Genomic DNA, 23535 nt, shown 5'->3' with positions numbered 1-23535 from the left:
ATGACAGTCGGGTGCCTTTCCTTCACACGGTGGGTCGCCCATGCAACCTCGAGTTCTGCTCCAGGTTCTCCCTGTCCCGTCGCGCTGGCCACATGCATTGTGATAATACAGAAAGCATGGAAGAAACATTTAGAACTAGGATATAAACATCCCCAGGTGCAACTGCAGGAGTCGAAACAGTCCAAAACTCTGGTCTCCTCCCCAAACCAAGAGTGTATGTTTCAGGATGGATTTCTGCAACCAAAGTTGTGGCCCAGAGCTGGGTTTCTGCAGTCTGCTCCTTTCCAGTGAAAGCCCCAAGGGAGCATGGACTTCCCGCGCAGATACCTCTGGCACCTGCAGGAGACTCTCAGGGAAACAGTCTGCCAGTAGCAGCGTGACAAGCAGAACCAACAAGACGGGTTTAGATGAGATGCGCTGCTCGGGACCGCTGGCCAGTCATCCTGAGCGCGATGGCTGGGTACCATCAGGTGTGGGAACGGGACCTTCACGCTACCACCTGGCCCACCCAGAACAAAAGGGAGTAGCCCCAGATGGCAGCTGCCCCTTTCAGGTGAGATAAGGGAAAACACTTGCCAGTTGAAACTCTCAGGTCACCTTTGCCTGCTGCTTCTGCCTGGCATGGCCCCTGGGAGTCTCCTTCCCCCAGCCTGGTGCCACAGGGAAGCTGCAGATTCTTGGTTTAGGGAGGAGGGTGGATGTTTCTACCCAAAGACCACCTTCGCCACACTCTTCCTCTCCCCTCCCTCCTCTTGCTCCAGGGGAAACCTGTGGTCTCTCCCCTGTTCTGCTGGCCATGGCCTGGCTCTCCAGGGCTGTGATTACAGAGGGAGCCCCACCCTGTCCCCTGCCCCCAGCACTGCCAGTGCCTCTTTGTGGCACCCCATGGCCCCATGTTCAAGCACCTTTGGGGGCCACTATGTATCCTCTGCCCCTCTGTGTTCCCGAAGGTTTTCCACTCGTGGTGCTACCACTGCAGGTTGGTCCTCCCTAGGGACCCGTGAGCTGTTGCCTCACTTTCCAGAACTTCACAGTAGAACATGAGCTGCGCAAGTCCCAGATCTTTGTCAATTTTGTCCGCTGATGCATCACTGGGGCTTAAACAGTGCCTGGGACGTAGTAGGTGCCTAACAAACGTTTGGTAAATTGAATTGAACTGAATTGAATGAGGAACTGTACCTCCTGCTGAGATGCTCCGTCTGGGTTTCTGGCCCCTTAAAAGATGAACATGCCCCTCCTCCAAGGTTGGAAGAGCTGTGAGGAGTCAGCCCTCCACTGTCCTTTGAGGTTCCCAGGGTGTGTGCCACGACATGGATGACATGGACGGCCTTTTGCTCCCTGTGGTTGGTCAGTGGCTGTGGTTCTAGATAATATTGCCCCCAGCTCAAACAGGTCCTGCTGCCCCAAAGCCTTAGAGGAGGAAGTGCAGCTTGCATAATTGTTAATTACTAGTGACGTGTAAGTGCCGACTAACCGTCAATTGGCTGTGCTAGCATGTTCCATGTATCTCCGGTTTCATCTCAACAATTCTGAAAAGATATTCTTCCCATTTGACAGATTAAAAAAAAAAAAAAAACCCTGAGATTCAAGAGTATTAAATAAGTTGCTCCAAATTCATTAATGTAGTGTGAAACCTTGACTGAAACCCAGGTCTAAATCCGAATCTGGGCCGTTCGTGCCTTTGGTTTCTATGGGACAGCCCAGTGTTTCGGGCAGGCAGCCCAAAGTAGTGGTTCTCAGACTCTCGTCTCAGGACCTTTATACATATGGAAATGATTTGGGACCCAAAACAGCTTTTGTTTATGAGGTTATATCTATTGATGTTTACTGCCTTAGAAGTTAAAAGTGACAAATGTTTAACTATACATTAATTCATTTAAAAATAATACAACCATTGCATGTTAGCATAAATTTTTTTTTTTTTTTTTTTTTGAGACAGAGTCTCCCTCTGTTGCCCAGGCTAGAGTGAGTGCCGTGGCGTCAGCCTAGCTCACAGCAACCTCAAACTCCTGGGCTCAAGCGATCCTCCTGTCTCAGCCTCCCAAGTAGCTGGGACTACAGGCATGCACCACCATGCCCGGCTAATTTTTTCTATATATATATTTTAGTTGGCCAGATAATTTCTTTCTATTTTTAGTAGAGATGGGGTCTCGCTCTTGCTCAGGCTGGTCTCGAACTCCTGAGCTCAAACAATCCGCCCACCTCGGCCTCCCAGAATGCTAGGATTACAGGCGTGAGCCACCGCGCCCGGCCTAGCATAAATATTTTTATGAAAAATAATTTTATTTTCTAAAACAAAATATCTAATGAGAATGGCATTGTTTTACAGTTTTGCAAATCTCTTTAATGTCCTCAACAGAAGACAGCTGGATGCTCAGGTCTCCCTTTTAATTCAGCTTGTTGCAGTCTGTTTTAGTTGTAGGTCTGGAGAAAACCTGGCCTCACACAGATACGTAGTTGGAACGGTGAGAGGTATCGTAATACCCTTTTCAGATAACTGTGGATATTCTTCTTTGATACTATTCCAAAACTTGATGAGTGGTGGTTTCCTCTCTTACGTTAAAACCCAAGGCTCCATCTGGCACTTTGAATGGATCTTTTGCCCTTGCGTGATTGTGTGCTTTACATGTTCGTCATTTGGAACATGCTGGTCCACCAAGTCACGCAGACCTTCCTGATGTACGGTGGGAAACTCCACTGTATGATCCAGAGAGGGTAAAAGTGAAAAGAAAACTAACATCTTTGTATTAAGTTTTCACCTCGCAAACTCCCTGGGGGGTTTGAGACCTGCTGGTCTGTAGTATAAATTGAACGATCAATGAATGCAGAGCTCTGTGAGAGGATACAAAAGAAACAGAACATTAAGCCCAATGATCTTAGCATTTAAAAAGAAAAGGTAAGCATGTGCAATTCAGCATGTGAACTTGAGGAAAGGCAAACGAAGACATGAGCATGCAAGTTGCAAAGCAACAAAAAACCGTTCTGAGTCTCATTCTGTGTTTGTGTGATGTGTACATCTAACTGTCCTGAGGAGTGTGTGTGTGTGTGTGTGCGCGCGTGTGAGAGAGAGATGTCTACATCTAACTGTCCTGAGGAGAGTGTGTGCGTGTGTGTGTGCGTGTGAGATGTCTACATCTAACTGTCCTGGGGAGAGAGAGTGAGAGAGAGAGATGTCTACATCTAACTGTACTGGGGAGTGTGTGTGTGTGTGTGTGTGTTTGTGTGTGAAAGAGTCTACATCTAACTGTCCTGGGGAGAGTGTGTGTGTGTGTGTGTGTGAGAGAGAGAGAGAGAGAGAGAGAGAGGGAGAGATGTCTACATCTGACTGTCCTGGGCACTGTGTGTGTGGAGTGTGTTTGTGTGCGTGTGTGTGTGTGTGTGTGAGATGTCTGCATCTAACCATGCTCCATCTGCATTGTGACTACTCATGTCCACAAGTCACAGGGACACATGCTGCCAGCCTCCCATGAGCTGAAGGGTGTCCGGGGAGTTTGGGATGACCAGAGGCCCGAGGGAGCCAGTGAGGAGGGGGCAGAGGAGAGGCTTAGGGGAGGGAGGCCTTCAAGGAAGGGCAGGAGAGTGTGGTGGGCAGTGCAACCCCACACTGGTGGGACCACAGATGGTTCACCCCAACCCTGCCGCAGAAGGGTGGGCACAGCCTGTGGTATGTGTCACAGGTCAGAGCTGAATGCAGGCTTCCTGAGGCCACGCTGGGTCTGGCACTTGCACCCCGTTGGCCGGGCTGAGCCAGGGACCTGAGAAGCTCCACCCAACCTGTTCAGCTCTGTCATCTTGATCCGTTTGTTTTTTCTTTTTTTGATAACATGCCTTATTGAAGTTATAACTTATATGCAGTAAAGTACACAAATCCAAAGTGTATATAGCTCTAACTTTTTATATAGGATTCTTGAGTACTCACCACCAAGATAAAGGCAAAGAACTTTCCACTACTCTGGAAGTTCCCCTGCTCCTTCATACTGAACACCTCTCCACCTCTGCACTCAGAGGAAACCACTGTTCTAACTCCTGTCCCCACAGGTTAGTTTTATCTGTTCTTCATCAGTCATACAGCATGGTTGCATGTTGTTTCTGAGAGCCATCCATGTTGTTGTGTTTATCTGTAGGACTTTCTTTTTTGTTGGTGAGTAGTATTCCATCGTATGAACCTACCAAAATTTGTTTATCTATTTTCCTGTAGATGGGCTTTGGGGTTGTGTATGGCTTTGGCTATAAACATATGTGGACACTATGGACATAGCGTATGTACTTTGTTCTCCTGGGTCTAGCTGCTGTGGACTGAACTCTGCCTCCCTATCCCTGCAAAACCAAAAAACTCATGTTGAAGCCCTAACCTCCCAGTGAGATGGCTTTTGGGTATTTGGAGATGGGGTCTTTGGGAGGTAATTAGGGTTGGATGAGTCATGAGGGTGAGGCCCTCATGATGGGATTAGTGTCCTGATAAGGAGAGACACCAGAGAGCTCACTTCCTCCCTGTTTCTCCACCATGTGACAACACAGTGGGAAGACAGGGAGAAGTCTGCAAGCCAGAAAACGCCCTCACCAGGAACTGAATCAGCTGACACCATGATCTTGGACTTCCCAGGCTCCAGAACTTTGAGAAATAAATGCCTGCTGTTCATTTAAGCCACCCAGTATGTGGTGTTTTGTTATGGCAGCCCAAGCAGACCAAGACACCATAGCATATGCTCCATAAATATTTTTTAATTTAATTTTATTTAATCTATGCTATTTTAAGAGACAATTTCAGCATCAAGTGAAAATCTAGAGGAAAAAATGGAAAATGAAAAGATTTTTAAAGTCATATGGCCAGGAGTTTACTTAAGGACCCAGGACACACGGGGGTCACTTATCAGAGAGAAAATAACTAGTGGGGAGTATCTAGAAGAATCTGAGGACTAAAGTGTGGGCTTGATATAAATGTGAGTTAATTACATAACCTCCTTAGGTGTGAGATCGGGTTAATGGTGCCTCAGGAGGCTTAGAGATTGTGGATGGAAATTGCTAAACAGTGTTTGGCACATCATAGGTGCTTACTAAGTGTTCATGGAATGACATGTTCTAAAACGTTGCTCAAACTTACCAGATTATCTGCCCTCCGTAAGACTCTAAGGTGGCTTTCCAGTATCCTAAAGGAAACGGTTTATACCTAACTTCTTACTCTCTAATCAACTATGCTAGAAGGTCCCAGATTCCCCATGTAATCTGGTGATAAGAACAGGAAATCAGGACTTATAGACCAATGAAATAGAATTGAGAGGCCAGAAATAAACCTGCACATATAAGATCAAATGATCTTCAGAAAGGGTGGCAAGACCATTCAATGGGGAAATGACAGTCTCATCAACAGATGGTGCTGGGAAAACTGGATATCCACATGCAAAAGAATGAAGTTGGACCCTTACCTTACAGCATATTAAAAAATTAACTCAAAATGGATTACAGACCTAAATGTACGACCTAAAACTATAAAATTCCTAGAAGAAAACATAGGGGGAGAGCTTCAAGCCATTGGACTTGGCAGTGATTTTTTTTGGATTTGATGCCAAACATGCAGTCAACAAAAGCAAAAATAAATGGGACTGTGGCAAACATTAAAACTTTCGTGCATCAAAGGACACAATCAACAGAGTAAAAAGGCAACCTATACAATGAGAGAAAATATTTGCAAATCATATATCTGATATGGAGTTAATATAAAGAATACCTACAACTCAATAACAAGAAAAATAAATAGCCCTATTAAAAAATGGACAAAGGACTTAAAGAGACATTTCTCCGAGGATGATATACAAATGGCAAACAAGACTATGAAAAGATGCTCAACATCATGAGCCATTAGGCAAATGCAAAGCAAAACCACAGTGAGATACCACCTTGCACCCATTAGGATGACTACTGTCAAAAAATAAAAAACACCCAGAAAACATGTTGGTGAGGAAGTGGAGAAATTAATTGGAACTTTTGGTGGCATTTTCTCAAAACATTAAAAATAGAATTACCACATAATCTAGCAATTCCACTTCTGAGTTTGTGTCCAGAAGAATTGGAAGCAGGATCTGGAAGAAAGATTTGCACAACCATGTAATAACCAGTATTATTCACAGTTGTCAAGAGGTAGAAGAAACCCAAGTGTCTGTGGATGGGTGGATGGGTGGATGGGTGGATGGATGGATGGGTGGATGAATGGGTGGATGAGTGGATGGGTGGATGAGTGGATGGGTGGATGGGTGGATGGATGGGTGGGTGGATGGATGGATGAGTGGATGGGTAGATGGGTGGGTGGATGGATGGATGAGTGGATGGGTAGATGGGTGGGTGGATGGAGGGATGGATGGGTGGGTGGATGGATGGATGGATAAGTGGATGGGTAGATGGGTGGGTGGATGGAGGGATGGATGGGTGGATGGATGGATGGATGGATGGGTAGATGGATGGGTGGATGGATGGATGGGTGGATGGATGGAGGGTTAAACAAAATGTGATACATATGTACAATAGAATTTTATTCAGCCTTAAAAAAGAAAGAAATTCTGACATGGGCTACAACGTGGATGAAACTTGAGGACATTATGCTAAGTGAAATAAGCCGGTCACAAAGACAAATACTGTATGATTCCTACGTATAAGAAGTATCTAGAGTAGTCAAATTCATAGAGAAAGTAGAATGGTGATTGCCAGGGGCTGGGGGAAGGGATAAATGGTGAGTTGTTTAATGAATACAGAGTTTTAATTTTGCAAGATGAAAAAGTTCTAGAGATGAAAAATGTGAATTTACTTTACTGAACTGTACACTTAAAGATGGCTAAGGTGGTAAATTTTATGTTATGAATTTTTACCATAATTTTTAAGAAGTGAAAACAAACCCAGAGATAAAATCCTCACCTCTGAAATCGGGTGAGCTAAAGACAAAGGCAGGGTTGCTGGTCGGTCATCTGTTTAAGGTAATTGTCAGGACTAGCTGGAGAATAGCTTCTCAGACTGCCACAGAGCAGCTCAGAAGGCCGTCCAGCCGGAGATGGGCCCTGCTCAGGCCTGCTGTCGGTGCGCTTCCGGAGTCCTCAGGAAGGATGCCTTACTGTGGAGACCCCAGTCTTCTGGTCACTCTGGTTTGGAAGACAGCAGGTGGGGTGAACTGGAGGAATAAAGCCATGTGGTCCACAGGACATGTGGTCCCCAGGCAGCTTGGGTGGAGCCATACAGGAGCTTCTCGGGAGCAAAGCTTCTCAGGGTCAAGGCCAGGGCCCCCTGATGATAACTGATGGAGGGATGTCCCCAGGTAGGCAGGGGACCTTGTGCTATGTTGTTGCTGAAGCCTCTGGGCTTCTTGAGAGAGGAGAGGCAGGAGCAGAGTAGAACTGCGGGAGCCAGTGGACCCCAGCATGGGGCCAGTGGACCCCAGTGTGGGGACTTGGTGTCTGGCAGAGGGTCTCTGGCAAAGCGTGCTTCCCTGGAACTCTCTTTTTCTGCACAAGTATTGTACTTGCTCTTGGTAGCCTGAGGCCACTGTGAGTATAGCGGGTCAACAGCATTGTGAAAACCTGCTGGGTGTTGGGAATGCAATTAAACTCATGGGTGGAGAGGGAGGGGCTGTTCCTGTTTGGAGTCGGGACATCTTGAAGCCTTCTTCACACATCTGCCCACCCCCTGCCCCTGGAATTCGCTGGTCTCCATGTTAATAAGGGGACCTGTAGACCTCCATCCCTGACCAAAGGGCCTGGGGCCTGACCAAGGGGCCTGCCTGGTTTCCCGGAAGTCCAGCGGGAGAGGAGAGAGCAAGAGCTGTGCTGGCTCTGCAAACAGCAGGCAGGCAGCCGGCTGCTCTGCACCAAGCAGAGAGCCACAGAACAGTGGCCTGAGTACTGTGGACGTGGACTCTGCAAACTTGGACTCTGTTTTGGCATTTAAAAGGTTCCAGCCATGCTTCTCTTTGCAGCCACTTCCTCTTGTGAGGCATTAAGTTGGGGCCTGGGGACCTGAAGCATTAGGGGACGCAGCACCCTCCCTTCAGAGCTGACCCTACTGGGCTCCCCGGGACATATCAGCTCTGCCTTCCAGGCAGCCTTGGCCCCAGGTCAGCCCCACGCCTCCGCCAAAGACCTCAGAGCTCCCAGGCGATGCTGGGCTGGGCGCACCTGCCACGGGGCAGCTGCTCCACGTACCTGCCCGGCCACACCTGCCAGGCCCGCAGACCTCCCCGCCCCGTGCTCCTGGCTGGCTTGCTATCCTTTGAACCTGCCAAGTCAGTACCTGCCATTTGCCGGACTGGCGGCACCTGCCTGGCCCGCCCAGCCCAAGAGGCTCCGGTAGGTCCCCGGGGGCGGCCCTGGGCCAGGCAGGCGCCAGCGGCACCTGGAAGATGCGCCCTGTGGCTGCCGGTGAGTGCGACCCGCTGCAGGGCGCAGGGCTGGGGGGCCCCCCGGGGACTCTCCGCGCTGAGCCAGGAAGGTGGGGCCAGCGAGGGCCGGTCTCCTTTTGGACCGGGGTCAGGAATGCGGGGAGCAAACCCAGAGGGGACGAAGGGGCTGGGCCCCTAGCAGGGCGCCCGGGCGGGTTCGCTCCCAGCCGGGATCAGCGGCTGTGACACTTGCTGGAAGGTAAGCGTTGGGCCAGCACAGGCAGAGGGCACCGCCCGGCTCCCCGCAGCGGCTCCTTCCCCGGGGCCTGCGCCCCTGGACCTCTCAGCAGGAAAGGGCTCATCTGATGCCACTTGGTAAGGCAATTTTAGTTTTTCCCGTTTTTCAAACTACTTGACACTGTAGCAGATTTGGATAAATAGGAAAAAGGAAAGGATATACATCAATTTGCTCAGGGCACTAACTTTCATTATAGCTGTTTTGGAAGAATTTTTTTCATTATTTCTATATTGTATAATTATGATAGTATCTACTGATTACTTATGGAAAATGCTGAATATTGTCGGATGGTTTTCCCTCCCCTACAACTTTTCCACACACAGACCTCATGATTCGTGAGTTATGTGTTCCATATGAAGCTTCCAGGTAACACCAGGTTTGTGTTGACCTGGTCGTGTGCGATTGTGAGAGGAGATGCCTGCAGAAACACTGAGCCACATCACCTTTGATTGTGTGAGCTGTAGATTTGGGGACATTCTTGGAATGGGCCTTGTCCTTGACAATTCAGTCCAGCGCTGGGTGTGTTCCAGATAGACAGTGTGCAGGAAGGGTACTGAGGTTGAATGGATGGAGTAAGTCAAGCCGCCCACCATCCCTCTGCCCAAGGAGCCTGGTACTGGGCATGCTAATTCCTCAAAATGGGCATTGGCGTGTGGACCTGGCGTGTGCAGGTCACCCTGCACACGTGCTGCGGTGTTCCAAAACGGCCTGTCCCAGCCCTCCTGCCGGAAGGCCTCAGTGGACAGGACAGTGATGACAGTGCACACTGAGGCCAGCAGAGGCTGGAATCCACAAGGCAGCAAGTCCTAACGTGGGGACTGTCCACTCTCAGCCCTCCTGCCTCTCAAGTACAAGGGGTACAGCGTGGCCCCCTGCATGGGGAGGCGATCTGAGTGCATGCCCAGCAGGGTGCCACTGACAATGGCTTCCTGTGATTGTTTGGGCACACGGAAGGTGGGTCTCTGAGGAGGAGGTTCACTGACTCTCTCTCTGTGCTGAGAATTGGCCTTTGATCTCATGCTCACTGCGTCTGCGGGCAGCAGGCACATGGGAGGACATTTCCCTGAGCTAATGACTTTATTACCTTACGAGAAAAGACTGGGTTCCCAGGCTCTGCGTACTTCCTACCCGCCCCTGCCGCTGCCGGTCTCCTCCCACCAGGGCAGGCCCACCAGGTCCCTGGGCTCCCACTTTTCCCAGGAGGAAACCTGTCCTGTGTCCCAGCCCAGGCACTGACTCTTCCCTGCTGCCCAGCGTCCGAGCCTCCGTCGTGACAGGCCGCCTCGTGTCCTGCCCGCTCTGCTTCCACCCCCGGGAAGTGACGACCCGTTGCCGGGGTCCAGCCCGCAGGGAGGCTGTGCCACGGCTGGCCTGATGCCGTGCTGTGGGCTGAATTGCGGCCTCTCCGCCAGAATCCCTATGTCACAGTCCTTACCCCAGTGCCTCAGAACGTGACTGTACTTGGAGACAGGGCCCCTAGAGAAGTGACCAAGTTAAAATGAGGTCTCGTTAGGGTGGTTCCTGTCCCAGTCTGACTGGCGTCCTGTAAGGAGAGGGGATTAGAACGCAGACACCCACGGAGGACCAGGCCTGTGAGGACACAGGGGAGAGGTGCCATCTGCCAGCCAGGGGGAGACGCTCTGGAGAAAGCAGCCCTGCTGCCACCTTGACCGTGGACTTCCAGCCTCCGGAATGTGAGAAAATAAGTTTCCACTGTTGAAGCCCGGTCTGAGGGAAGCTCTAGGGGATGAATCATGCTTCCTCCTGGGTGTTTGTCAGTCACCTCCTGGCTCCTAGGTCCTCCCTCTGGTGACTTTGTGCTAGACCTGTGGGTCCCACAGCTCTCCACCCACGTGTGCCCTGTCTTCTGAGGGTGGGAGTCCCGGAGCCTAAGGCCGGATCTGCCTCACCCTGGAGGAGGTTCTGGCTCCGGGTCTCTAGGTCTTGGCCAGCCACGTGCCACCACGGGAGACCAGACTGTCCCCAGCCTGGAGGTCGTCGGCTGCAGCTCTCACCCAAGGCACAGACACTGTCCCGTCTGCCCAGGAGCTCACCGCCTCGAGGGGCGGGCCGGGGTCTGCAGCTCCGCTTGTGAGCCTGGCTTTCTGTGTATTCTCCACTTCCCTCCCTGCCACCCCCACCCATTTGTCCTTGTTCAAGTGGGGACAAAGTTACCCTCCCTTTGTGCAGCTGTTTTTACACATTCCAACGGTAGCATAATGGTCCTTTTCAGTCTTCTCCAAGCTAAACAGCAGCTCCTTGCTTAGGATTGCGCGTGTGACGTGTTGTCTAGAACAGCAGTCCCCAACCAGGGGACGGGTTTTGGCAGCAGGGACGGGTTTCATGGAAGACAATGTTTCCGCCGGTGCTGGGGGATGGAGGGAGGAGGAGTGCGGCAGAGCTCTGCGGCCCAGGGCTTGGGGACCACAGGTCTGCAAGATCTCTGCTCGGGCAATTTTCTTCTTCAGGTATTACGCTTAGATAAAATAGTCCAGCCACAACGCAGTGCTCACAGGATACAGTGGTCTGTTGTTGCCTTTGAACATGCTCTGTGGCTGCTCTCCTAGCACACTGTCCATTCCGTGTTCATCCAACAGAATTTTCTGGACTATCATGCGGCCCAGCCACTGTCCTAGGCGTGCGGGCACAGTCCTGGAGGGGTGGGCCGTGGGAGGTGCCTGTGCAGGGCTGCGGGAGGCCAGTGACCCAGGCAGAGGCATCCACCTTGCAGAGGACCGAACAGGAGCGGGGCTGCTGGGCCGCCCCCACCGCCTCATTCTGTCTTCTGAGGCTGGTTTATCCTGCTTTGAGACGTCCCTTCAGTCCTAGAAACTGCAGTGGCCACACTGCCTTGGGCCTCTCCCAGCAGGAAGCCACCCCTGCTTAATAGTAACAATCTTAGAAACTGCATCGTTTGGGAAATAGAAATGAAAAAATTATGGTGAAAAATGCATTTGAAAAAACTAAACAAAACCCAAGGTGAAGCAGACGCAAGTCGTTGCGTCAGCACGATCCCCTGTGCTGAGGTGCCGGCACAGCCAGCGATGGGCCTGCGGTGGCTGCTCCCCAGCAAGGACGGGCTCTCTCTGGGTGTGGCGGCGAGGAGGGAGCCCAGGTAGAGAGCTCAACTCCTGCTGCGTGGAGGGGTGGGGCCCATCGCCAGGCCCTTCAGGGTCCGTAATTCCCTCCCTCCTTTCCTTCCTTCCCTTTCTCATTTCTTTTCTTTCTTCCTTCCTTCCTTCCTTCCTGCTTTCCTTTTCTTTCTCTTTCCTTTCTTTTTGAGAGACAAGAGTCTTGCTCTGTTGCCCAGGCTGGAGTGCAGTGGTATGATCATAGCTCACTGCAACCTCGAACTCCTGGGCTCAAGAGATCCTCCTGCCTCAGCCTCCCAGGTAGCTGGGACTCCAGGCGCACACCACAATGCCAGCTAATTTTCCTGCTTTTAGTAGAGTTGGGGTTTTGCTCTTGCTCAGGCTGGTCTCGAACTCCTGAGCTCACGCAATTCTCCTGCCTCGGCCTCCCAGAGTGCTGGGATTACAGGTGTGAGCCATCGTGCCTGTCCTCCTCTTATTTAAGGCTGTACCTATTACTACGGATTTAAATGCTATAGGACAAATCTCCCAGGGCCCGTCCTTTTCTACAGGGCCGGTGGCTTATCCTGCCCTGTGGCAGTTTTGGTAAGCAAACTGCCGAACAAGTTATGATCTGTGCAATATTTAGGGTGCAAAATAAAAAACCCAGGCAGTGGCTTGCCTGTGAAGGGATAGGGAGCTGCCTCCCAGGGCTCTGGCAACCTAGGAGGAGACAGATGCCTTTTTCTTAGGAATTGTAAAATCTCTCAGCTGCTTCTCATATCACATGGGCGAGATAAGATATTGTTGCCAGTCAACCAGAAAGATATCTCCGGGGACTTTCTGCCTTTGGAACCTTTGGGTGGCCTCACAGGCTTGTGTCTGATGATAGGACAGGTTTGGGGACTTTTCCCAGGGTCATATGTCAGGGCAGGATCCAGCATGGACCATTGCATGCTCACGGGGCACCGGGTACTGTTCTCAGCACAGGTGATGCAGTGATAATCAAAACAGACCACGCCCCACCCTCTGGAGCTTTCTCTAGCTGCTGGGGCTTGCTCAGGGCTGACTGTGTCTCACAAAGGGAATGAGCTGCTTTTATTTTTGCAGGTCCGCATTGGGCGTGTTGGTTCAAGGGCACTTAATGAACCGCTGGTTGATATTAGCACTTGAAGAAGCTCTAAGACCCAAACCAATAGCAAATATCGCAAATTGTCCTTGGAAACATTCCTGTCTTGCTCGTGTTATCTGCTACCGTCTACTTCAAATGCCAGCCATAGCCAAGCCCGCCGTGCCACAGTGGTTCTGCTAGGACAGCTCTGCACCCTCACCTGCCCAGCACCCCCCAGCCCCAGCAATTGCCGCTCCGGGAGTACCGTCCCTTAGAGCAGTCCCCTGGCACTGGCGCCGTGCATGTGGCCGGGATGAAAGGCCGTGGAGGGCATGGGAGAGCGCGGGTGGGGTTGCCTGGTGGCTCCAGCATGAAGCCGTTCACGGCCGCCGCTCGTGTCTGTCTCCAGGTGCTTTCAAGGCTGGTTTCCTCGTCCTCGCATCCCTGTGTGCCTGGTATGGCGGCTACCTGCTCGCAGAGCTCATTCCGGACGCACCGCTGTCCAGCACTGTCTATAACATCCGGAGCATCGGCAAGAAGCCAGTCCTCAAAGGTGAGTTCCACGCCCGGTCGGGCGGACTGCCCCTGGCAGCTCGTCCCCAGCGGCAGGAATGTGGGTCCCGGCCTCAGCCCTGCCCGCGCCTGGCGGCTTGTGTGGAGGAGGAGGAAAGCGCTTGGCAGAGTCGCACATTTAGGTCCATTCCGAGGTAGGTGCCGCTGCCAGTCCTCATGTTAGACGTGGACAGTGTGGCCTCAGCTTCCCAGCCACGACCCCGAACTGCAGCCTGACCCTGACCTACCCCCTTCCAGCCCAGGTTTCGGCTTCCTCCTGTGTGAGACACAGCAGGGGCCTAGGTCCTAAACTAGAGAATCGTTTTATAGTTTCTAAAGCACTGAACAGCTCTTTGCAAGTCATCGGTAAACTGGCGTAGTGACTCACACCTGTAATCCTAGCGCTTTGGGAGGCCAGGAGTTCAAGGGGAAAACACCTGTACAGTCTTGGCAAGCAGAAGGGAGTCATTAAGTGGATGTATAAGAAATGTCAGGCGCTGAGAAGACATTTTTATTGGCGGACAGACCCGCCCCTGACTGTCAGCTCAGGGAAGGTTGAACTCTGGGTGGCGGCTGTTCTCTCTCCCCACGTTCGACTGCCTGCGCCAGGCACCGTGCAGGAGCCTGGGAGGGACAGAGAACAGGCACTCAAGGTCCCTGCCCCTTTGGCAGTGAAATCCTAGTGAGGGGAAAGGACAGTTTAAAAGGGAACAAATGCACTTTGAGACAGGATGGTCAGGGAAAGGCTCTGAGAAGCTGACAGTCGAGAAGAGGTGGAGGGGAGGGAGGCCTGCGCGTGTCTCAGGGCTGTGCGCCAGTTCGGGGTAGAACACGGTGTCTGGGTCCGTTCAGGCTGATGTAACAACACCACAGACTGGGGGGCTTATAAACAACAAACGTTTATTCCTCATAGTCTCGGAGAGCAGGAAGTCCAAGATCAAGGTGCCCGCAGATTCGGTGTTTGGTGAGGGCTGCTTCCTGGTTCATAGAGGACGCCTTCTCGCTGTGTCCTCAGGTGGCAGAAGGGGCAAAGGGGTCTCTGGGGTCCCTTTCATGAGAGCACTAATCCCATTCCTGAAGGCTCCACCCCCATGACCTACTCACCTCCCACGGCCCCACCTCGAACACCGTCACATCGGGGGTCAGGTTCCAACACAGGAATTTAGGGGGGACAGAAAACATTCAGTCTACAGCACCTGGTTGCACACTGAAGGCCCAGACGACAAACCTGGCATACAGAAAATCCGTAAAAGCAAAAGAAATAAAGCATGGGCCAACATTTAAAAAGCAGGGGTTTTCACAGAAAACTCCAGATTTATAGCATCCCTGGAAAGATCAGGAGCTCTGGCACCCCCGGCCCTCCCTGCCGGGAGGCAGCAGTCAGCCACGGCTGGGCAGGCTGCCGGCCGCGAGAGGGCTGGAGTCTGGCCAGGACCAAAGGTATCTGCGGGTGGCCCTGGTTAAAATTCACAGGACTATGGAGGGAACAAGGAAAACCAGGGCCCTGTGCTTTGTGCATAGAAGGGATTGTACACAGGGGACACTAACCACTGTGTTCTTTATTTCCTGGTTTAAATGTTATTTTACAGTACCCCTTCTGGGAAAGAGTGAATTATCTCAGAAGGAAGTTCCTGATGTCAAAGTCCATTCCTTGATTAACTTGGCAAATATTTATTAACAGTCTCCCTCCATATGGCGCGGTCTGCGTGCGTGTGTTTTTGAGGTTTATGTTGGGCCTCTAGGAGTCTCAGAGTCTACTACGGAAGAGCTTAAAAGCCAAGTCATAATGTTAGGAAAGTGAGGAAAGAAACTTTATGTGCAGGATGTGTTCAATTACGCATTTGGCATACGACTCGAATTAGGAAGGAAGCGAAATTACAAAAGATTCATTAAAAATTATATTAGAAAACTTGTGTAACACTAGAGTAACAAACTGTGCCCCTTTTCCAAATTTCATTGGAAATAAATATGCTGGTATATTGTTTTAATACAGAAATAAAATATAAAAAATTTATTTACACAAATATAAAAAGACTGGTTAAAGATTTAAAAAAAACAAATTTCTGTAAAAACCACTCCTTTTCAGATTAAGTAACTTTTATGGCCCCTCCCCAAAAAGAAGGATTTGACTGCCTGAGGTGTTTTTATTATAAACAAGAATTGGCGCTGACTTTGCCTGTAATCATACCTGCTCATGGCGTGTGTGCTATGCGTGGGCGAGGCCCAACGCCAAGCGCAGGGCATGGGAGGTGCCCTCAAAGGGATTACTGTCTCTTGCACTGATCTGCTTTGATGCACAAGTTAAGCTCATCCTGGAGACAGGGCCTCTGTAGCCCGTCTTTCTAGAAGGTTCGTTCACGAGGTGGGGCAGGGACGCTGTCCACCCCCTCCCTACGCCTGAAGCATGTCCGGTCCCAGGTGCTTCGGTGCAAAGATGGAGGGGGAGGGGTGGCTCCTGGTGTGGTGTGTCCCTCCCACTTCGGAGGGACACATGACTGCTTGGGGTCTGCTGGGCTCAGTTTGGGGGCTGTGCGTAGTGATTCCGGTCCAGCTAATGTGGTGAGAGGCTTGCACGAGGAGTGCCAGTTGTGCAGCAGGGCTTACTTGGTGCTGGCGTCGCCCGTGTGGCGGGGAGACCTCCAGGTGCTGCGGGCAGGGCACTGAGCTCCTCCTGGGACCCCGGCACTCCGCTGGAGCCACTCAGCACAGATCTATGCTGCTGAATGGGCAGGAAAGATTGCGATTTCTCCAGCTTTGGAGAAGGTTCAAGTATTGAGGTGCAGCTCCGGGAATCAGCACGTGCTCTGGAAAATCTCGGTTACTCTTTGCTCATGTGGGGTGACTCGGACCCTCTCCTGGAGAACGTTTGTTTTAAATGCCCATAAATCCCCAGGGGCATTTGCTGGTGGTGACCAACACGCTCGAGCAGAACCTGAAGCACAGGCATGAGCCCACTGAGACGTGAGGTCAGCACTGGGCACGGCGAGAAGTAAGCCTCCAAACAAGAAAACCAGAAGCTCAGAGTTCAAAGCTGTTAATGGAAACAGACGGAAGTTGGGAGACCAGGATCCCATGAGTGAATAACTGTCAAGCCCCCGAAGGACTCGAGGGAGTCCCCCTGCACAGATGAGGGCCTCTGTTCCTTGGGTTTGGCGGGAGGTGACATCGGTGCTCATTAGTGCGAACAAGGCCGGCGACTGTGCTGGGCGAGTTACAAAGGCTGAGGGTGCTTAGGCCGGGCCGAGGTTGGATCTGGCAGGACGCAGAAGATGAGCGGAAGGAGGTGCCGTGGGGGGAGAGCCGCCCTGGTCTGGACGACGAACACACGTGACGATAGATACAGTAGGGACTTCCTGAAAGAACCCCACAGGGCAGTGAAGGGTGACCCCTTACTTTCTTTGCCTATAGATAAGGGGCTGTTCGTCCTTAATACAACCCCGAGGATAGAGTGGGCCGGACGGGAAGAGGCCGAGGCCCTGCCTTTGCTGTGTTTCCGCAGAGCGCAGGCCCGGCTGGCTGCTCTTCCGGGGCTCTCTCCAGCCTGAGGGACCGGCCCCCGCGGGGCTCTCAGGTCGTGCACGCACAGGGCTGGGTCTGTGTTCATTTGCATTCATTTCATCCTGTCTTCCTTTAAAATTTTCGTATTTGTTCATCCTGAGTTGTTCTACATTCATTTTGATTTTAGAAAAATATCGTATAAAACTGTTATTTATTTTGATCCCTGAGCTTCTGGGCACCCCTGAAGGTTTGCACCTGAGACCAGCACCTCTCTGGCCTCACCCCAATGCCAGCCGTGCTCTGTCAGACACGCCGTAACCACATGTGCATGTGGAGGAAGGGCTGGAAGCGTCTCAGTGCAGACGCTGCCTCGGATTGAAACAGGGCGCTGTGCTGATGGAGGTGGAGAGGTGCAGGCGGCTGGCGGCTTTGTGCTGGGAGGCGCTAAGCATCGCCGAGGCGGGTTTTGAACCACCGAGCCATTGACCGATGTGATGGCCGCACGGTGGATGTGATCAGATACAAGGGGACGAGGAAGGTCCGGCCACCCCAGGCCTGCGGTGCAAACAGTGTGGGCAGGGCGGGAGCAAAGGGTGACCGTCCCTCAGGCTGACGGAAGGTAGCTGCCGAGGTTTGACATCTTAAAGCCAGCTTGAGTGAGAGTCATACACTGATCCAGGCATCATTGCTAGAGGGGATTACCCGGTAGGTTGTGGCAGAAGGAAGATGAGGTTAGCAGAATAAGAGAAAACTGAAGGGTGACCTGATAGGGCCTTTCAGTAGCTGAATCACTGTCACTGGAGAAATGAACAAGCTACGGTTTCCTCCTTGTTCCGGGGAGACAGGGCTGAGCCACCAGCTTTAGCAGCTAGCTAGAGGGCACGGACCAGGCGCCAGAATTTCTGATAATTGGGATTCTGAAGAGCAGATCAGGCCGCCGGGGGAACTTGCGAGCTCGAAGTCACCCTTTCCCCACCCCTCATCCCCCACCCAGGATTCTAGGAAAGACACTCCTGCTCCGTGCAGAGCGACCCTACATGCCCCTCTCAACACCAGATGCGATTCTTTTTTCTCCAAATCAATCCTTTAATCATGCCAGGTGCTATGTGGTGATCACAGCATGTTGACATCTGGAGTCCCCAAACGTAGGCAGCATATGAGGCGTGCCGGGAACACCTGCAGCCAAATCACAGTTGTCTAACTGGAGCCCTATCAGGACGTAATTGTGGAGTCTTCTGTGTTGAGAAATTCTATATTGTAGCTTTTTGTGTCTTACAGAACAATAAAATGGATATACAATATAGTGTTTTATGAATTTAAAGGCAAGAAAGCATAGAGTCTTTAGCCCAAGTTAGCTTTTTTAAATTTCTGCTTTACGTATTAGGTACGATAGGGTCTGGGTAGAAGCATCCAGAATCCGGCCCCTGCAGGGCGGCAGTGGGATGGTAGCCCACACAGGGGCTGCTCGGGGCTGGCCATTCGCACCCTGAGGGACCTGACCCACCGCCACTTCCCGTCCTGCCACTCACCTCTCCCTGTGGCATCCCCTCCACCAGCACCAGTCCTGGGCCTGCTTTCTGACCACCACGCCACCAACCGGGGCTGCTGGGCCTGGGGGGCCTCTGAGATGTGGGCGGCCCCGACTGCCCCACCACCTTCCTGGCACCTTTGTGCTTTTCCTGCCCAGGACCCAGTGGCGGCACCTGTTGCTGCTCCTTCCCCTCCCTTCTCCTCCCCCTCTTTCCCTCTCCTCTGTTCCTCCTCCTACTTCCCTCCTCCTTTTTCCTCCTCCCCTTCCTTCCCTCGCCCCTTCCCTCCTCCTCCTCCTTCTCTCCCTCTTCCCCCTCCCACCTCCTCCCCTTCCTCCTCCTCAACTGCTCAAGCTGCTGCACCTCGGCATCCTGTCTTCTCCATACCCAGGCCCCAGAAGACCCAGCGGCCACCTCTCCCTGCCCTCAGTCCCCTGACGCATGTGAGCCTGAGGCTGGGGAGATTTTAAACAGCTCCATCCCTGAAGTGACCACCAAAGATTAAAAAGTCACCCATCATGTGTATGTTGATTAATGAATGAAGCGGTTTTGCAAGGTGGTGGCCCTGTGTTAAGGAAGAGGAAGAGTGAGGTTCGGTCCACGTGGTTGTTCCCGGCGAGTCGATGCTGGTCCCTGCTCACGCTCTGTTCATCTCGGAGCTCTCAACCTTCTAGAACTTGGCCAGACGTCACTGTTGACCTCACTGACCTCTGGTTTCTACAATCCAGCTTTTTGGCAAACTGGAGGCATTTGTTGCCGTGCCCGATACCCTCAGCCTCCACCGCTCCCTGGAGATGAACGATGGAGACTCCTCAGGTCCCCGTGGGAGCTCGTCTGGCGATGCTGGGGACCCTGGCCTGGAAAATGCGCACTCGCGGGGACTTTCTCTGTAACAGCAAACATGCAGGGCAGCGCACGTTGTTCCAAGTGCTGCTTTGAGTGCTTTCCCTTTAGCAGGTCACGGACAATCACTAGCCCTGGAAGTCGGTGCCAGTCTGCCCAGGAAACCGAGGCTCGGCCAAGGTCCCTGGGAGTGAGACCACCCGAGTTCCGGGTCCTAACAGCCACGCCAAGCTGTCATGTCAGCCCTCATGGGCTTTCAGCCTTTCCTCCCACGTCTGTCTGCCTCTTCCACGTCCTCATCTGCTCTTACGCCGCCCGTCTCCCGGCACCCTGCCGAGGCCCTTTGGCTCTGGTCTTGGGCTCCCTGAAGTCCCTCCTCACCCCTGCAGGTCCGTGCCCTTCTCTATCCACACTGTCTGCGGTCGCGTCCCGTCGTTTCTGTGCAGCATGAGCCTGCGTGTGTCAGCGCCGAGGCCTCTGTCCATGCCTGGCCGCGCCTGGTTTTTAGACGCGGCCCCGCCGTCCTCTGCGTGGCTGGAATCTGCCCGCGCACCGGCTCTCCACGCCAACCTCTCTCGGTGTTTCTCGACACCCCTTATTTCCTGGGAGGATTAAGGTCACGCTCCCTGCGTCTGCTATGTGGAGGGCTCGGTGCTCACCCAGTAAGGGACAACGCTCTGTTCCCGGCCACAGGGCCGCCGAGGTCGCTGTCCGCAGGGCGGAATGTTCTCTTTTCCTGGTAGATTCGCAGGGAGTTTCTTGTCCACCCTGTGCTAATAATGCCTCTCCCTACACAGCACACGTCATAGTCCGCGAGGATCTCGTCAAACATCTTTACTTCCCGTCTCTTCTGTTCCTGCGTGAGCTATTCTAGTCACCGCTGTGCCTGTAGATCTAGGCCGGTGTCTGGTTAATAAACATTTGTGAATGAGAACCCTGTGGAATTTGTCTTTCATATACTTTAGATCTAAGGTAGTGCCACCACTTTCTTAGAAAGTCTTGTAAAATAGCAATAACCCAAACGAGTCAGCCGTGTTGGGTCCCCTGCGTAGACGTAGACACTCTACCAAGATGAAACGAACTGACAGCTCTTGCAGGGCTGTCATCGAGGTGGCACTGAAGTCCAGGTCGTGAAAACCAACATTTAATTCTAATTCTGCCACTAACTAGCTGCTAACGTCTCAGGGTTTCTCCTCATCTGTAAATGAAGGCGCGTTGTAGATGCCTAAGATGATGTGTGAGGCTTTTTTCAATTCTGAGATTAATTCTACATCCTATGACGCTGTGTCCTCTGAAACACATACAACTCTGCCCAGTACGACCGGGCATTGTACCTGGCATTGTACCTTAAACATGTTGTGTGGCATTCATTGCATATGCCTCCCCCCAAAGGCATATGAGGAACAATGCTACTGTCAGTTAGGGGACATGGAGAGAAAGGCTTAAACAGGTGACACTCACACTGAGCCTGTGAACGGCCACCTGCCCACTCTGCTGGAGGGAAAGTTCAGCCCCTTGTCACAGGAGCAGCCTTAGCCGAATGCGCGACGTGTCTGTCGCACCACCTGCATTGTGTCTCGGGCACCTAACAAATGATACCGTTGATTAGCAGAGACATAAGCGCTCTTTGATGCCTTCTGGGGCTTTTATATTTGTGGGCTGGACTTTTATGTCCTACAGAACAATGAGGCGATTTGAAAGGGCTGAAACGTCGGTGTGCAAACAGCCACTCTTTTTGTTTGCCTGGTACATATTGACAAGATCGTATTTCATGACTCTGTATTTATAGTGACTTTGAGAGGATCTCTTAGACCCTCTAGAATCATTTTCCTTATTTAAAGGAGAGAAAATGAGATCACAGTTCCCAAATCAGGAAATATTTTAAAAAGACAGATTCCTGGACCCCACCTTGAAAAATTCAAAACTCTATTGGTCCAGGGTGGAGGCCAAGAGCCTGTATTTACTTTCATTTGTTTTAAACTTGGCATCATGCAGAGCCAAATTTGATAATCCTGGAACAGAATGGTCTCTAAATTCTCTTCTAAAGCTAAGGTTCTTTGTGATTTGTATCTCAATCTGGTAAACCCTCCTCCCATCCTCCCAAGTCCCAGTCTCAGGGCCTGTATTCCTGCAGTTACAGCAGACCTGGCAAATGCCAGGAGAGAGTCTGAACTCGGTGATCTGCGAGTTCAGTGACTGGGTTCCTATTAGTGCCACTATTTTCAAAGCTGGGCAAAGTAGCTACTGTGCTATAAACCAGGAGTCGCCTGTAAGCACAAGGAGTAAGGCTGACTTTCGTGGGCAAGAGAGGAATTTCTAAAACCGAAATTCACTGCAGGAAGAAGACTGCCTCCCGGGGGAGCGAGCTCTCCCTGCTGGGGCTTTTAGTCTCACTTAAACGAGCAAATCAGTTTTTCACAGACGGGGAAACAGGACACTGCATAGAAGGTCCTCCTGGCTGGGGACGCCAGCTTCTGTGTGGCCATGGAGGAGCTTCAGGAAGGTGCTGAGGACCTGGCCTGGGTTCTCCGTGGTCGTTGTGGGAGGAGGGGCAGGGTTTGCCAGGAGCTGCCTTCTCAGAAGCGTGCACACCCCCAGCTTAGGAGCACAGTCTTCTCTCTTCACTCCCATAAGGACAGTTTGTGCTTCTAGGAAATGCATGGGAGGCTCAGAAAACCTACTTTTTTTTTTTTTTTTTAATGCCATGCGGGTTCCCCTCCCATTTCTAGGACCTGCAAGAAAACACCAACACCCATCTCTGCATCACCCTTAGTCACTAGGGCCACACACTTCTCGGAACATCTGAGAAAAATCAAATGCCTCTTTTCTGGAAAATGTGCCTGCACTTGTTGGACTTGGCAGAGTGACGGGGTCTGCAGGTTCCCAGCCAGGCACTGGGTCCTGCTCACAGCCCTGCCCAGCCCAGCACCCAGGGGAGCTGCCACCACGTGGACTGCCAGGCCCTTGCATGGTGACCTGTCCATCCCACTGCTGACCCTGTAGGACAAGGCTGTGAGGAGAGCATCTCTGTGGGACCCCCACGATGGCCACGCTGGCTGAGTGTCCTGGCTGAGGGTGGGAGTGCCAGGTGGGCTGGGCTGGATGGTCACCCCCTCCTGGTCCCAGCACCCCAGCCCTGAGGCGATGCCTCTTTCCTGACCGGCAGGAGGAGGGACAGGAACGGGTCAGACTAGAACCCAGCCCCAGCTCTCCCACCTCGCCCTCAGCCCTGCCCGGCTCCTCCTTCCCCTCCGTCTACTCTCAGTTTGGAAGCTGCCCCTGCCCTGGACGCCCGCCACGGCATCCCACAGAGCCTGCTGGTCCAGGGCTGCTGGAACTGGGCTGCCAGCACGGAGGACGTCGGAGGGAGGAGGGGGTCCAGGCGCCACACCCCCCTTTCAGCCTCACAGGGGTCTTAACATTTTAATAAATCTGAAATAAACTTCACCTGGAAACAATTCACTGCTATTTTTAGAATGAAAAATGTACTTTTTGGTGAAAACTCTTTGAAATGTTTGCAGGCACAGCCCATAGCTCAATCATGAAAGTGCTAAATATTTTCTAACCTCTCCAGCACATGTGGAACGGAGGGTACTTTGCTTTCCTACCCTCTCCTTCCTCCTTAGGGGTTTAACTTCTCACGTAAGTATCGCCTTTGGGACTTACCAGAGCACGTGATTTGCACGGGAGGCAGAATCAGCACCGCTAGCGTTTGGGAAGTGTGAGCACAGGAAATTCGCCAGCTCGGTGGAGGAAACGCGGTCTCTTTCGCCTCCCAGGGATCTTTCTCTTTGGCTCTTTTGTGGCATCTGCGGACCTGTTTCCCGAAGCTTATAACTTTCCAGCTGGCTTTAGAACAAAGTAAAACTACCTTTCCGGGTGTCCCTTGCTACCTCCTGAGCTAAGCTGCTGCCGTGCTGCCGTCTAACGGCGTATCCTCTGGGACTGTGGAGGTACATGTCGTCCTCGCGGCCTTATCTCTAAGAACCGTGGGCCCCTGGCTGCATCAGCTCGTCCCCTCTGGGAGGAACTGTGTGCACCTGCCAGCATGCACAGCGCCACCGTGCAGGGCCTGCGTCCCTCTCACCCCTAGCTGGAAGGACGCTGCACCAGCATCCTCTCCGCAGCACTGTGATGAGGGCAGGAGGGACATCTGTCTGTGTCTGAGCGCAGGGGCTTCTGTGATGAATCATGGACCGGTCACGGCGAGAGCAGCACTGTCTGCAGGTCTGTGTGCTTGTTAAGGGAACAGGTCACCTACGTAGAGGACCACGGTG

At 52.2% G+C, this 23535-nt stretch overlaps 1 protein-coding gene across 1 annotated transcript in view; it reads left to right on the top strand.

The window, feature by feature from the left end:
- Positions 1 to 8377: 8377 nt before the first annotated feature.
- The window catches only part of FAM3B (FAM3 metabolism regulating signaling molecule B), a 31876-nt gene continuing 16718 nt past the window's right edge, over positions 8378 to 23535 (top strand). Inside the window, exons 1-2 of the mRNA XM_069472268.1 lie at positions 8378 to 8396; positions 13246 to 13389. Coding sequence (XP_069328369.1) covers positions 8378 to 8396; positions 13246 to 13389 — 163 coding nt within the window. The remainder of the gene's footprint in view (positions 8397 to 13245; positions 13390 to 23535) is intronic.

The sequence above is a fragment of the Eulemur rufifrons genome, chromosome 7 (genome assembly GCF_041146395.1).
Source record: "Eulemur rufifrons isolate Redbay chromosome 7, OSU_ERuf_1, whole genome shotgun sequence".
Taxonomy (NCBI): Eukaryota; Metazoa; Chordata; class Mammalia; order Primates; family Lemuridae; genus Eulemur; species Eulemur rufifrons.
Note: the sequence above shows the minus strand (reverse complement) of the source record. Positions and strands in the feature narration are given on the sequence as shown.